This window comes from Nipponia nippon, unplaced genomic scaffold, assembly GCF_047370975.1.
Source record: "Nipponia nippon isolate SJK-2023a ecotype South Korea unplaced genomic scaffold, ASM4737097v1 scaffold_1, whole genome shotgun sequence".
Classification (NCBI taxonomy): Eukaryota; Metazoa; Chordata; class Aves; order Pelecaniformes; family Threskiornithidae; genus Nipponia; species Nipponia nippon.
This window is the reverse complement of record NW_028262290.1, coordinates 29462416-29477148: the sequence shown is the minus strand read 5'-3', so window position 1 is coordinate 29477148 and position 14733 is coordinate 29462416. Positions and strand designations below refer to the sequence as shown.

General features: G+C 39.6%; 2 protein-coding genes across 15 annotated transcripts in view; one reads left to right on the top strand and one right to left on the bottom strand.

Annotated features, from left to right (window-relative positions):
- CPNE3 (copine 3) overlaps positions 1 to 14590 on the top strand; it is a 43046-nt gene extending 28456 nt beyond the window's left edge. For 3 of the 14 annotated variants that reach the window (XM_087750319.1, XM_087750350.1, XM_087750340.1), the window contains one exon: positions 1441 to 4520. In XM_087750319.1, coding sequence (XP_087606445.1) covers positions 1441 to 1551 — 111 coding nt within the window. In that variant the 3' untranslated portion in view covers positions 1552 to 4520. Of the gene's footprint in view, positions 1 to 1440; positions 4521 to 4900; positions 7855 to 9470; positions 9731 to 14461 lie in introns of those variants that run through there. The other 11 variants (XR_015703096.1, XR_015703097.1, XR_015703078.1 and 8 more) reach the window with 11 other exon arrangements.
- CNGB3 (cyclic nucleotide gated channel subunit beta 3) overlaps positions 7848 to 14733 on the bottom strand; it is a 61291-nt gene continuing 54405 nt past the window's right edge. Inside the window, exons 15-17 of the mRNA XM_087734657.1 lie at positions 12560 to 12706; positions 9447 to 9627; positions 7848 to 8281 (exon numbers count right to left, since the gene is read on the bottom strand). Coding sequence (XP_087590783.1) covers positions 8039 to 8281; positions 9447 to 9627; positions 12560 to 12706 — 571 coding nt within the window. The 3' untranslated portion in view covers positions 7848 to 8038. The remainder of the gene's footprint in view (positions 8282 to 9446; positions 9628 to 12559; positions 12707 to 14733) is intronic.

Here is a 14733-nt window from a genome sequence, read left to right as displayed (position 1 = left end):
TATGCTTAATAAATATTTTAGAGGTATACTGGGTTTGCTAGGATATCCTACGTATAGTCCTAAGCTTTTGCTCTAAAATTAACTCTGAAGTCTGAGGTAAGTTTTTATCAAATGCTAAAAAAAAAAAAGGACAGAAGACTTCAGCATCTGTAGAATTTCCATTAGGTGAGCTGATTCATGCTTAAAAAGACTCCATTTCTGGTTTGAGCACTGCATTTCTGACAAGTTGCTGCAGGGGAATGACCTTTGTAAATGTCCCTTAGACTTGATTAAACAAATGGATGTGTTTTTCATTTGGGAGGAAGAACTTAATGTGGTTTTCTTCTTCTGGAATAGTGTTTTTTATTGTGGATGCCCATTTGTAAATGTGGATTAGTCTTACATTTTAGTGCAGTGTTAAAATTCAAGACTAAATCAGGGAGGTCATAATCAGTAGAAACTGTGTGTGGGCAGAATAGTGGTGATAGTTTTCATTTTCATTAAAGCAAATATACCAAAAAAATAGGCAGTGAAAGAATGGAGTCCTGATTTTTTTGCCATAGAACCCAATAAAATATGCACAGACTAATACAGTCCAGCTTTTAAATGTCATATAACTGGAAAAACTTGATTTAAAAAACAAAAAACCCAACAACCCAAAATTTTCTCAGGATGCCGAAAGTAAGATCAATATTTTTATTTCCATCCTAATATGTTCTAATTTTGTTTTGTTTCTTAATAGCAACCCTGTTAATAGTATTCCTCATACCTCCTTATTTTGACTTTGTATTTTTATTTTTACCTTTGATACAAGTTCTTTGTTTAATCTCAGAGCAACTCAGGCAAACTGAAAGGAGAAAGAGAGCAAAATCAATATAGAATATGCTTACTGAGTAATGTGTTTGGATGTAGTTTAACTAGGGTCAATATTCAGTATAAAATTATATATTCAAATGCTTTCGGTTTCTAGAAAAAGATGCGCTTTTTTTTCCCCATGGATACGTAATCTTAGAGTAAAAACAGTGTCTCTAGAAGGGCTGCTCTGTAGCAATACAGTTACTGTGGATGACACTCGGTGCAAGAGATTGCAGATGTTTAGACAAGCCCCTGAAGCGTCATCTTAAGCAGATAGTGGAAGTGTGTTTACATGGCTGAAGTTCGATGTCTGCGCTGTGTGTGTGTACTTCGTATGACAGAAGGTATCTTCAGACACGGCAGCCCTTTTGTGCACCCAGCTCCTGTTAGTGAAGTGGAACAAGGCAGCCAGCTGGTTCCTGGTAATGCGAGTGAGAAGGTAAAGATGTGAGGGAAGCTTCTGTCTGTCCCACAAGGGTGCTGTGTAAAGTCCTCTGTAAAATGTCGGACTTTAACTTGGCCTAGTAGAGGAGGTGCTTATTACCCATCTTAGGATCTCCTTTAACAGTTGGTAGAAACTGAAACTTGGTGTTCTTTTTTTGTAAGTCTCCAAAAGAAGCTCTGGCGCAGTGTGTCCTCGCAGAAGTCCCTCAGCAAGTGGTGAACTACTTCAGCACCTACAAACTGCAACCTCCTAAGAATCCTGCTGCAAAGTGAATGGGCTGAGCAGGGATGCTGAGACTTTGTGCTTGCTTTACTTGCCGTACTACAGACTTTGGTCTCAAGATACTTCTGTATACGTGTATACACGCACCTCTGTATGGTAACGTCTGTTAGCTTTTGCCTGCAAATCACTTTGCCAAGCGTGCCTTTTAAGGGCCAAAATTGTAATTGTGTTAATATTTGATGTTGATTTGAGAGATAGGGCTTACACAGGTGCGTTTTATTTTGAAAAGTAAGAGTGGAGAAAAAGAGGCTGAATATGCAGAGAGAAGGGGGAGAACGGCTGGAAGCAGAACAGCTGCCTGTTTGATAAATATGGCCAGTGGGAGCGTTCAGTTACTTTTGTGGGGATCGGCACTGAGGACTGCAGTTTCTCAGTGATCATAAAACCATTCTGAAATGAAAAAGAGGGTATATTCCCACCAAGCAGGTAAAAGTTTGTAGGTGCTTCAACAAATTTGGAATACTTCAAGCTTCTGTGCCTATTAAGCCACCATAACAAAATTTTGTCACAGGAGTTTCCTAATTAGACAAGTGCCAGAACAGAGTGTAAAGGCCCTCCTTGCATGCCTGCTTCACATTTGTCACTTCGGTGCCTTTGGCCAAAGCCTGGGATTCAGGGCTGTGTGAACATGAGCCAATCAAGTCATTAAAGTATATATTCTTTCATAATATGCAGTCTCTTAAGGTAGTACAGGGAGAACTAGGGTGAATCAAGGTAAACTTCTATCATCTCAGAAGAATACCATTGGCCTTTGAGGCTGCTATTGTAAAGGCTGTAAGATGTTTTTCAGTGTGTACTGTACTGGAAAATGGGAACTTCAGATTTTATTTTGGTTGGGTTTTTTTGTTTTGTTTTTTTCCCATAAAACAGTCATGACTATTGATCTTTAAAGGGCTTTTTGTGAAGTGGGAATTCACTTTTTAGTTAAAAAGTGCTTGTCTGATTTATAACTGCATATTTTCAAGCAAAGACAGTTGTTGAAAGTGCTACCCAATTTATATTGGTTTTGTCGTATTTTGAATCAAGCTTCTTTTTCATGAGCTCACTAATGAAAAGTGCCTGCAAAAAAAAAACAATCTTCCCTCTTCCCTCCCAGTGGGAAGACATAAGAAAGTCTCTAAGCTCTAATCCTATAATCATATTGTGTTTCTCTAGGGAAAACAACTTCTGGTTTATTTTCTTGGCTTGAGTTTTCTCTTCACCATTTACACCAAGTGTAAATCATGTGCCGTTTGCTTAGTGAACAGATGAAGCTTCCTCGTCTCCCAGTTGCATGCTGCTTGCTGAGGATCTCTTCTGATCCTGTCAGTGCGCGTAACGTAAGTGGATGTAAAGGTCTCATTTATCACTTCCAAAACGCCCATCTTGAAGATTAATTTTGCAGTTCCACATTTGAAGTGGTTTAGAGTTAAACATCCAGCTGATCTGATTTTGGATGGTCTAGCTGTAACATGTAAGAACAAGAATGGACTAACACTAAATTTAGCATACTTGGGCACTCAAGGTTGCACCAGGTCATAGTGTGTGAGACTTTATGTTACTTTTTTTTAGTTGCGGGAGCTGCTCTGTGTGGTTTATTTTTAATTTTTTTTTTCATACATGTATAATGTCAAAAATCTGAATTCACATTAACATTGATGGATGAAAGATTATATATATTGAGATTGTCTTACACAACCTGTAAAATATACCAAATGTTTTGTAGACAGTTTACTGGTTATCACAAGTGAGTATGTTGTTCTCCACTCCTATTTTCTTTGGTGGAAGGGGGTGCTAAATAGTTTTGGTAGTGGAATACTAAGGGAGAGGTTTTGTTTCATATTAAGCCAAGCTCTTTGTTTTTTTTAAATCGAATTCATGTGTTTGTTTATATAAAAATCTACAGGCTTTTTATCAGTGTAGTGCAAGCATGTTAACTACTTTGTACATAAATTATAATGAAGTGTCATGCCAGATATGCAACACAAAATACTAAGATCAAGGAAGTAGTTATAATGAACCTAAATCACACTGCTGCAAATTGATATTGTATGATTTTGGAACAGTAAACTGTTTCACAGCTACATCCTCCATGTACAGAGATAACGGGATGCAGTATTAATGCTTTGTCTAGGTTCATTGATGTGGATGGGTAGTGCTGATAGGAGTACAGGATACTACTGAAGTGCCTCTGAGCTCTCTGCCAAAAATATAATGCTGCATCTGAGTTCTGTTACCAATTCTGTTTTAAGTTACCATAGACATGCATTTAAATGCATTTAAGTGTGTTAATAGCTATTATTATACTAAATAGGTGCTGCATATAAAATACGTAAACCATTTTGTTTTGTCTGTATTCTATACAGAAATTCTGAGTTTCTACAGTAGAGAATTCATTCTCTCTTATTGGAAAAGTGTCCCATGTTCCTCAAGCTTAGGGAATTAAATAGCATATCAACAACACTTCTCAATGTGCCCTATTGTGTGTAAAAGAAGAGTGTGTCAGACCTGATAGCGACAAGAACCATTTTCGCAGTATAACTCCTCTTAGAGGTATGCAGCTAACAGCCTGTTGGAAAATTTGGGTACTTCCAAGTTAGGCTGAAGCAATATTCTGAGTCAAGGAATGCAGCAGTTGGTGAGTCAAGGGGGAGGGGAGTTATTTTGTTGTTTTGCCATTTTTTGTTTGTTTATTTTTACATGTAAAAAATGCCTTATTAGTGTGAGGGTGACAAAGCAAAATATCCTCAAAGTTTTATAAAGTGAATGTGCTTGTAGGTCACTTGCACCACCTTGTGATAAAAATGATGTATAGCAGTCTTCATAATCAGATGCTTTTTGCCATTTAATGTTCGTAATATATACATATGTACAGCAGAGAAATAACCTGTAACCAGAATTTTTTACTTTCCTGTGTATTTCAGTTCTGATGAAGGTAACTGATTTACAAAGCCTATGCATTAAAAATATAATTTCAGTATACTGTTCTTCTGTTGTACTTTTATATTCAGCATTTTCTGTGTAATGATCAATGCTGCTTTTGCAGTTCCTATGATGAGTATTCCACAGGCTGAACAGCTCAGATTTATAACAAGTATTATCAGATGAGAGGAAAAATGCTTTTTCACTCAGGTTATGAATGTGCAGTGTATATTTCATAAACCATCACGTACAGGCTTTTAGCAAGAAGATATTCTAAAATTGGACAGTTTTAGCAGTGACTGTTTCATGCTCTTTGCCATGTAAGAGTTCTCCCATGCATGCTTATTTCATACAATTATTACCAGGTTTTCCAAATCTCTTTTTCAGAACAGCATCTACATTTTAAGTAGAGAGACATGGAGATTTGCTTATTTTTAGTTTTCAGATACATTGTCCTACTCCACCCTTCAGTTTCTTGATACTCAAACGTAGTCAAGTCTGAGATACTTCATTGCGAAACTGAGAGATACTAGAGAGACAGCGTTGCAGCAGAGTCTGATGTCATACAGAACCTTAATGAAGTCTGACACTGGAAGTTGCATTTTGTAAGTGCTCTAGAGTAAGTTCCTGAAAGGTGTTTAATACATCTTACAAAAGGAGCAGGTCTTGACCTTTCTTGTGTCCTTCCTTCTGGTGAAAGCCCTATAAATAGTTGCAACTTGGATTCTTGGACCCTTCCTGCCTGTGCCCACCCCCAAAAATGGAGGAATTTTGGGAAGTGGAAGATACTCCAATAACAGAAAAGTAGGATGTCATAGAATCATAGAATCATTTAAGTTGGAAAAGACCCTTAAGATCATCGAGTCCAACTATAAACCTAGCACTGCCAAGTCCACCACTAAGCCATGTCCCTAAGCACCACATCTACCTGTCTTTTAAATACCTCCAGGGATGGAGACTCAGCCACTTCCCTGGGCAGCCTGTTCCAGTGCCCGACCAACCTTTCCGTGAAGAAGTTTTTCCTAATATCCAGTCTAAACCTCCCTTGGTGCAACTTGAGGCCATTTCCTCTTGTCCTATCGCTTGTTACTTGGGAGAAGAGACCAACCCCTCACTTCGCTACAACCTCCTTTCAGGTAGTTGTAGAGAGCGATAAGGTCTCCCCTCAGCCTCCTCTTCTCCAGGCTAAACAACCCCAGCTCCCTCAGCCGCTCCTTGTAAGACTTGTGCTCTGAACCCAGAGAAAACCAGATGGCTGTTACTTCTGTGTGGCCGTGATCTTCTCCAAATGCTGACATTTCTCGTCTTTCATTCTGGATCTAAGGAACATAGGAGCTGTGCATAACTTGGTAATTTTGCAGGCAGAACTGACAGGTTTTCCTGCAATCCTGAGCTGTTAAGAGCTGTAGCAAAGCCGCAACTCGTGGGATGCTTTGTTGCTGCAGTGTCATGCTTGCTGCTGCAGTCTCAGCCCTTATTTGTAGTATATGTCAGTGTGTGACGGATGAACTCAAGTATGCCGACAGTGAAAATGTTTGAAGTTACATGGCAGCATTTGTGTAGGCAGAAGGGGATTGGATCTTTTGCAATGAGAAAGATTTACTCGTTAATATCACAATGTTAAAATATGGGGGTTTATGTGTTTTTTTCCCCCTTCCATAATGTTTTGACAACTCTCTCTGAATAAAAAGATGTGAGAACTGTATATTGTAATGAATTCATAGATCATTATTATTCACAGAAGGCCTCATTTGTGAAGCAGTTCTGCAATATTTCTAATTTTGGGGTTGTATTGAGGTGTTCCTGGATGTGCAATAGATGAATAATTCTTTATGATGCATCTTAGCGTTTTCTACCTCTGTTGTGACATCCTTTTTTCTTACATATCAGATAACAAGTAATGTACAAATAAAGATGGTTCTTCCCATGTAGCAGCTGAACCTTGACCTCACTGCTGACGTGACAGAACTTGATTTTTGAGAGAGATTTGGGTTTTGGTCATGTCAGAGGATGTGTGGAACATACAACATACGGAATTCAGTCATCCAGCTTTTACTCAGGCAAAGCTCCCACTGGTTCTGGTTGGGCTGCCAGCTTTGCCTCTGATGAGAGAAGTTCAAAGGCTTTAAAGAACAGGCCTACAGAATGCATGGCCTATAGGATCATATATAGCTTGCAAAGTAAATGTTTAATTTTGGCCTGGTGCCTGCCTTGGGTGGCTGGTCAGCTGAGGAGCTGTGAAGCCTGTCCTTATGGTTTCTTGGCTTGGCCTCTGCATAATGGTCTTAGTTCCCAGAGCTGTTCATCCAGTGGGGACGGGAAGTGGACAGGAAGAGAGAGGAGATGCAAACCCATGGAAGAGAGAAAAGTAATTGATAATTAAGCTTAAAATACAGCTTCAGCCTTTTGTTTAATATTGCATCCCTTTCTGTGATGAGTCGATGCAGAAGGTTGGCAGCGTGGGAACTCCTTGTTGGGAAGCTGCATCCCAGCTGCGGCGCTGGTAAAGGATTTACTTCCGTTCACAGGTACGGTGTAGCTCCGCTCTGGTAAGGCCCGGGGCTCTCTCTGCACCATCAGTTAAGGTCTGTGGTTGAAGTGAACAACTGGAGCATTGGCTGAAACTATGCATCACGGAGCCAGAAAGTATAAATCCTGCTTCTTATAAAATAGCCCTTATTTTGAAAGTGGCCAGTTTAGACTGCAAGATTCTTCAAAAAGTTAGCCAGTATCAACTGCTTGTTCTTCAGAGAGGGTTATTTATGCCCAATGCCATGAGAAGATCAAACGTGTAAATCGGCAGCCCGCAGTTAAAGGTCAGCCCTGGGGTGGGGGGGAAATATCTAAGTTGTTGCCGTGTTTATTCACCAAAGACAACTGGAGCCGATGCTTGTGCTTTCAAAAGGCTGGCAATAATTCTGCAATCTGCTTCCCCCTTTGTGTATTTTGTGATTTTCTCTTTTGACAATGGTTTTGTTTTGTAGCCCGCTGTCCCAACTTAAAACATGCCACCACAGAGCATCACAGCTTTCTGCACTGAGCCACGCTGGTTACAAAAGCCCGTCACTGATGAGAAGTATAAGGGGAGGAGAGAGAAGAATCGGAAGAAACATAAGTAACCTCAGCAACAGTAGGGCAGTAACAAGAAAAAGGATAACTATGGGAAACCAGAAAAGAAAATAGAAAAGAACACATACAAAAATTAAGAGCAAACTGAGCAACAGGAACAGCAATAAGAAAGCGAGGATGAACAGGAGAGGGAAGAGGAGAAGCAGGAACAAGATAGAGTAAGAGATAAGGGAGAGCATGGATCAAACAAGAAACAAGTGGTCCTGAAATACAATCTGAGCTCTAATTCCTGTTACATGAGCAGTTCTCTCTTCAGGCTCAAGGTGAAGAGATAAGTATATAAATTTGTCCAGTTGTCTCAGGAGAAGAGGGAAAGAAAAAGAGGCGGTGGGGTAGATTTTTCTCTTGAGTAGTCTCTACTTTTAATCTTTTGTACCCAAAAGCAAAGTCACGCTAGCCGTCTGAATTCAGCAAGACAACAGATGGGGCCACAGGCCAAAGCACCATCTATTTCTTTTTTTTCTCTTTAACTTCAACTTTAAGGATCTCTCCTTCTCCTGCTCTGGGGGATGGAGACATAGTAATGATCAGAGACTCTTTAGAGGTTCCTCTCTGCATAACTGCAGGTGGTTTAGGCTTAGCATCTGCATTCAGCTCTTCCTTTTGTGCAGGGGGCGCAGGTGAGGCCGCAGGCTCCTCGGGTTTCTTCTCCTCTTCTTCAGGCTTATGCTCTGCTTCAGCTTGAGTTTCCTAGAAACGAGAAGTTAAATGTTTTCCAATGCTGCAGAAGAAATTCAGTAGGTAGTGCTATTCTGTATATGCAGTGGAAAGGCACAGCGTGGATACTGTGATTAATGGTATGCAACGTATGTAAATTTGTATTTAGGTGCTGAAGATCAGTTTCTAAATGAAAAATGCAATTTCAGAATCAGAATGTCAATATAAAACCTAGGGAAAGTTTGCGGACAGTGATAGTATCTGCTTCTTATTAATATGAATGAAACAGGATGAAACAGGCTCGTTTTGGGGCACACAGCCCTTCCTTAGATCTTGCCTTCCTTTATGTACTTGCACTAATATAGAAAGAAAAAGTGTTACATAAACCTTGACATATTGTCCAGTGCCCCAGTTCCTTGGCCAAGCCTATTTGCTATTAAGTTCACAAATACACATGAAATTGAGCAGTGTTTCTGTTCCAATCATAGTGTTGTAGTCGAAGTTCTTTAACTTAAAAAAATAAATAAAACCACTGCCAGTTCAGCTATAAAGACAGAAAAGACTTCTGCCACCTTTGGGAAATACGTAGAACTGAGCTAGTTCTTATTCACATTAAAATTTTTCAGAACAGAGTATAATGTGGGAATTATTTTTCATTAACTAAAATAACAGTTTTCTCATAAGTGCAATATATTAGAGATTTAATCAGTTTCAGATGTGTGGGCTAAACTTTAAATTTTGTCTTCAGGATTTGTGACAACCAAAGATCTGACTTTGAATTGGAAAGTTCACCGTGTGCTTGAGTCAGCTGGATCAGATTACTGTGTTAGGATATTTCTGTATTTACTGTTGTTTACATAAAACTAGAAGATCAGATGCCCTTAGGGTCTTTGTAAAGTCTATTTTATCCTTACTTTCTTTGAGGATTTTTGTTTGCTTGCTTTTTTCTTGCTTTTTCTTTGCTTTTGTTTTCTCTGCTCTGCATAGAGTCCAGGTCCAGGAAGATCTGAGCTAAATTTTAGAATTAGTGTTTACAGAGATTAGGTACCGTGATTAGATCTCAGCTACTGGGAGTTTTTGCTGTGGATTGCAGTAAGGCTATGTTTTCATCTACTCTGTTTGCCCAGGCCCTCCCAGCATCTTTCCTGTTTCCCTCTTCAAAACCTGGAATTATGTACTCTCTTTTCTGTGGCATTACCTGAATGTCTTGTTCTCTCTTCAGCTGCAGCAGCCTAGCAAGGCCTTCTTTTCCTCTACCTCCAAGCATCGCTTTAAACAATTTTGGAGTTTCCTGTTTCTTCCCAAACAGACTGGCCAAGCCCAGTGCTGGTTTCACTGGTGGTCCTGGAGCAGGTTTCCCCTTCTCCTTCAGCAGCACCCTGGAGACAGGAAGAAATGAGAACACGCACCAGTGCCGTGAAACCGAGCAAAGTTCTGCAAAGCTAAAATGTCACATTGATGGATTAAAATCTGGCAACTTTTCCAGTGAATTTTTTTTTGTCCCAGGTCGTCACAAAAGCAAAGCTGGAAAGGGTAAGGGTTTTACCCTGGGCTCTGGTAGAGTTGGAGGCTACTGTTCTAATTTGGAGTTAGAATCATAGAATCATTTAAGTTGGAAAAGACCCTTAAGATCATCGAGTCCAACTATAAACCTAGCACTGCCAAGTCCACCACTAAACCATGTCCCTAAGCACCACATCTACCTGTCTTTTAAATACCTCCAGGGATGGAGACTCAGCCACTTCCCTGGGCAGCCTGTTCCAGTGCCTGACTACCCTTTCGGTGAAGAAGTTTCTCCTAATATCCAACCTAAACTTCCCCTGGCACAGCTTGAGGCCATTTCCTCTTGTCCTATCACTTGTTACTTGGGAGAAGAGACCAACCCCCACCTCGCTACAACCTCCTTTCAGGTAGTTGTAGAGAGCAATAAGGTCTCCCCTCAGCCTCCTCTTCTCCAGACTAAACAACCCCAGCTCCCTCAGCCGCTCCCCATAAGACTTGTGCTCTAGACCCTTCACCAACTTCATTGCCCTTCTCTGGACACGCTCCAGCACCTCGATGTCTTTCTTGTAGTGAGGGGCCCAAAACTGAACACAGTATTCAAGGTGCGGCCTCACCAGTGCCAAGTACAAGGGGACAATCACTTCCCTGGTCCTGCTGGCCACACTATTCCTGATACAAGCCAGGTTTTCTAATACAGCATGGCTCATCTCTTATAGGTCAGGTAAGACAGTGGTACTTATTTTTCTTCTTCTTCAGTAGAAGATACCCTGAAGATATAAAAATTACTGCTAATCATGTGGCAGACTAGATTTTCACACCCTTCCGTAGCTGTATGGATTTGCAACCATAATGACAAGAAGTGAGAATGAGTGACAAGGGTAAAGATTAGATGACAGTTCCAAGATAGATGGAACCAGTGAAAAGCAGAGGGTTCCCATGCTTTCAATTTCTATTAGGTTACTGTACAGTTTTCAGGGCAACTTTTCTATCCTTGCAAAAGCCCTCACTTAAGGTTTTTTTTATGAGCAAGGACTATACTTGCAGTCTGAAGTACAGTAAATCCCATAATACTATAATTTTCTCCAGCGTCTTGTACTTTGTAACTTTGGGAATTTCAGAAGTGAAGATTTTACTTTTTTTAAGTTTTATTGTAATGAATTTTAAAAGTACGCTTCAGCAGCTTGCATGGGTTTATTATGTAAAGACCATACAGTGACTATCAGGCAGGTGATAATATAACAAATTTCTTGCTTGAATAACTCCTTTGAGTTTATTTCAAGGAGCCCTTTAAAGGTGTGGGATGGCCAATGCAATCCTACAGAGAACTCTAACGTAAAACTCCCAGGGCAGAGCAAATGATAACTTGATTCCAAAACTGAACATAACTGCAATCTTTATCAAAACAGTGCACAAGTCTCCTGTTGGTGCCTAGTTTTTCTAGGGACATGGCTGACCATACATAGAGCACAGGAGTTTTGGAAGAATTAGTGGATGCCTAGACAGTTGAGCAGAATACATGGCCTCCAGCACAGGGCAGGTACTGCCTATCTTTAAAATGCTGTATCTAGGCTGGTATCTAGGGAAGACTTTGGGCCCAAATGGGTGTGCAGGTAAGAAGGATGGATGATTATTATCCATCTATCTGGAGGAAGCAGAATTTAATGGCTTGGCAGGATATGATTAGGGTGGGCAAGAAAGCAGAAGGTGGTAGTGTGGGACAGAGAGATGGGAATAACAAGTAATGATGGTCGTACAACTGTTTAGAAAGAAGCTGGAGAAAAGTCAGGAAGGATAAGTGCTGGGGACCATCAGTCAGTGGATTTGTTCCACCTTTCTACCTGTTGATGCTGGTTTTGAAAATTGGGCAATCGGCCCATTCTGTGTCTAGGTTCCTTGTTCCTCAGGGATGTGATGATTCTCAAGCTACTGTCATTTGACAACCAGGGCTGCTGAAACATGCTGAATGTAACCATCTGCTAGCAATTCCCTAAACAAAATGTCACTCCTATGCTATGTTTAGTCTTCTCTGGTGGAATTTCAAGTCTGGGAGTAACCTTCCAACCTTTGATAGCAATGCAAGGCAACAGCTCAGAACAGTAAGAGTGCTGAAGTATACTAGTAATGACAAACTGTTTCATGGATTTGGATCTTTTACAAGGTAGCAGGGTACTCATTTTGTCATAATTTTATGACAAAATCTGACAATATTTTGCCCTTTCAAAGGTGGGGAAATGGTGATCCTGGCAAGCTACAGCCAAAGCAAGATGAAAAGCAGTTTGGGTTTGAAATCCCATTTTAGAATCCTTTTGAACAAAATGCACACCTCTCTAATCTGTGTACTTCCATCTTGTTGGGCCTTACTTTAAATCCATTCCTAACTACTGCTTAAGGTTTTGGAAATGCATACAAGTCTGTGGGCGCATTGAAGCATATTTCTGTAGAATTAATTGCGAGTGTTCGGTTGCATCTTTGAAAACCTACTCCTTAATTGACATCCGTCCTGCAGTTTCTTTCTTGATTATATAAGGAGTCCTGATATGCAATCTCCTATTTGTTTTGTTACCTCAAATACAAGGGAGAAGGCAACGACATTCAGGACTTCATTCTACTTTCTACAGTTCCACAACCCTTGGAATCCCTGCCAAGACCATGACCTCCACTAGATACTACCAGGCAAATCTGACCTCTAAATACAAACGTGTTTACATCTGTTACTCTTCCAAGAAAGGAATGCCAATCTGTCTAGAAGCCACAACTGTCCATTCCTCAGCTAAATAATGTGATTTAAAAACTGTTATTAGGACATACTTTGCTTTCTTCATGAGAAGCTTTTCTGAGTCAGGATAGTGCACCAAGATTTCATTGAGTGTTTTCTTGTCCAGGATGAAAAGGTTGGCAAAACCATGAGCCACCACGTTGGCAGTCCTTCGATTTCCTCCACCTGCAGCTAACAGGCTGGAATTAAAATAATAAACATCATCAGTCACATTGTTACTTGCCCTAGTGAGGAATCTCTTTGCTGGTGGTTCTCTATTAAAGTCATCGTAGAGCTCATTTACGTAACCAGCTGTTCTATCTGATGTTCTGTAAAGTCCCTTTGCAGTTAAGATTAGAAATATCTTCTTGCCTTAGGAAGGCAAATTGTCACTACTGGTCAGGCATATGTAGATGCTAAGGACTGTGAAAAGTCTTGCTAGATAGAGACATTCCTCCTGAGAGACACCCACTGCAAGGACTGCATTTGGTTTAGTCCTCATGTGAACTTGGCATTTCCTCAATTTTATTGTTGAAAATGATTTACATCAGAAGTAGAGCAGCGCAAGTCTGTTATTATTGAGTTATTTACAATGAATGAATGATTCTCCAAGAATTCTAATTTTCCTGAGTGAATAACTTCTGTGGGACTCTGGTTTTCAGTTCTCTCACATACAACATCTCACGTTTGAATGTTGGCAAGTTGAATGATATGGATTAGGAAGGTCTTTCAAGCTGACAGTTACAAATGTGTCTGCCAGAAAAAGAAGGCTATTTTGTTTTCAAAGTAAGGCATTAGACCAGTTTAGGAAGCAGCAGTTGGCCATAGGAAGGATATCCACATAAAACTTAGAAGTTGTACAAATAAAAATTAAATTGTTCATCTTGCATTAAGCAAATGAAATGAAGAGACTTCACTTCTCAGCTGTGGTGATAAGCAAGAGAAGTTGCATTTTGCTTTTAATACTAAAATTGCTTTCTCACTGTATTCAAGGAGATCTACCCTAAAATTCGTCCCTTAAATATTTCCCAGTGAGTTAATATTTTTAGAGCATATTTAGTAATATCTAAATTTAAAAGTTATTAATAAAGGATAGTTTTGACCCCATAAAATGTGAATTAATACTTATCCAAAATATTAATCAAGGATATATAAATATTGGTTTTATTATTAAATATATTTATAGAACATATATAAATATTAGATCATACAGATAATACATTATACTTGATTTATAAAGGATAGTATGAGACCTCTGCAACTGTGTACAAGGCTGTTTTTACACAGAGACACACACACACACACACAGTGTTTTTCTGCAACCCGAGATAGCAATCAATATATGAACTCAAGCTGAAAATGCAGTATATTGTCTTCTTTTTAAACAATTCTGTACAATTCCTCAGATAGAATAAAACTATTTGCACAATAAGAAAAGCAGCTAAAGAAAATTGCGAACAGCTTTTGAGTTCTGATGAATCACTTCTCAACAAGTCATTGAACAATCATTTTCAGGCCTTCCTAACAGAAAGCTCATTTTATTGAGGCAGGCTAGGACTAAAGAGATCAACTTTTTCGTTATGGTGATGATGTGAGGTGAATTTTACAGGTAAAGCAGTCCTTGCTCAAACAGAATCAGCTTTGACTAAGGGCAGCGTTATGGACTTCATCATTGAATCTGTTTTGGCTAGCGTGCTAGGAGTTACATGATAGGCCAAATTTAAAAAAACCCCTGCATTTGCCTTGCAATGGTTCTTCATAATGTAATATCTATATTAACAGAGAAATTTGCTTTTTTTACCTTATATTTTTTAGTCCAGTTTTTAGCCTGAAATGCTGTAATATTAGTATGAGATGATAACTTTTGAATCCTTATGCTAGCAAATTTAATTTAGAGGTATAAAGTTGTCAGAGTGATGACTCAGCTTATCTTTTTTTTTTTTTTTTTTTAATAGCTGATCTCTGTAGGAAGCTGCTGTTCATTTAAATTAGCAAATTGATCCAGGGAATGGTGTGTGGTATCAGCTGAACTTGCAGCGTTGTGACGGCTCAGCTCAGCACCTATGTGCTTATGGAGAGAACTGGTAAGTCAGGAAAGGGAAATAGGTCTGGGTCTTGCTTCGGAGCAGGATGTCACACACCAAAGGGCAGAGCTCATTGAAAAGCAGCAGCTGCCACTTTGTGCGAAATCCTGGGCCAAAGTGGAAAACGTAATCTTTCACAAAGC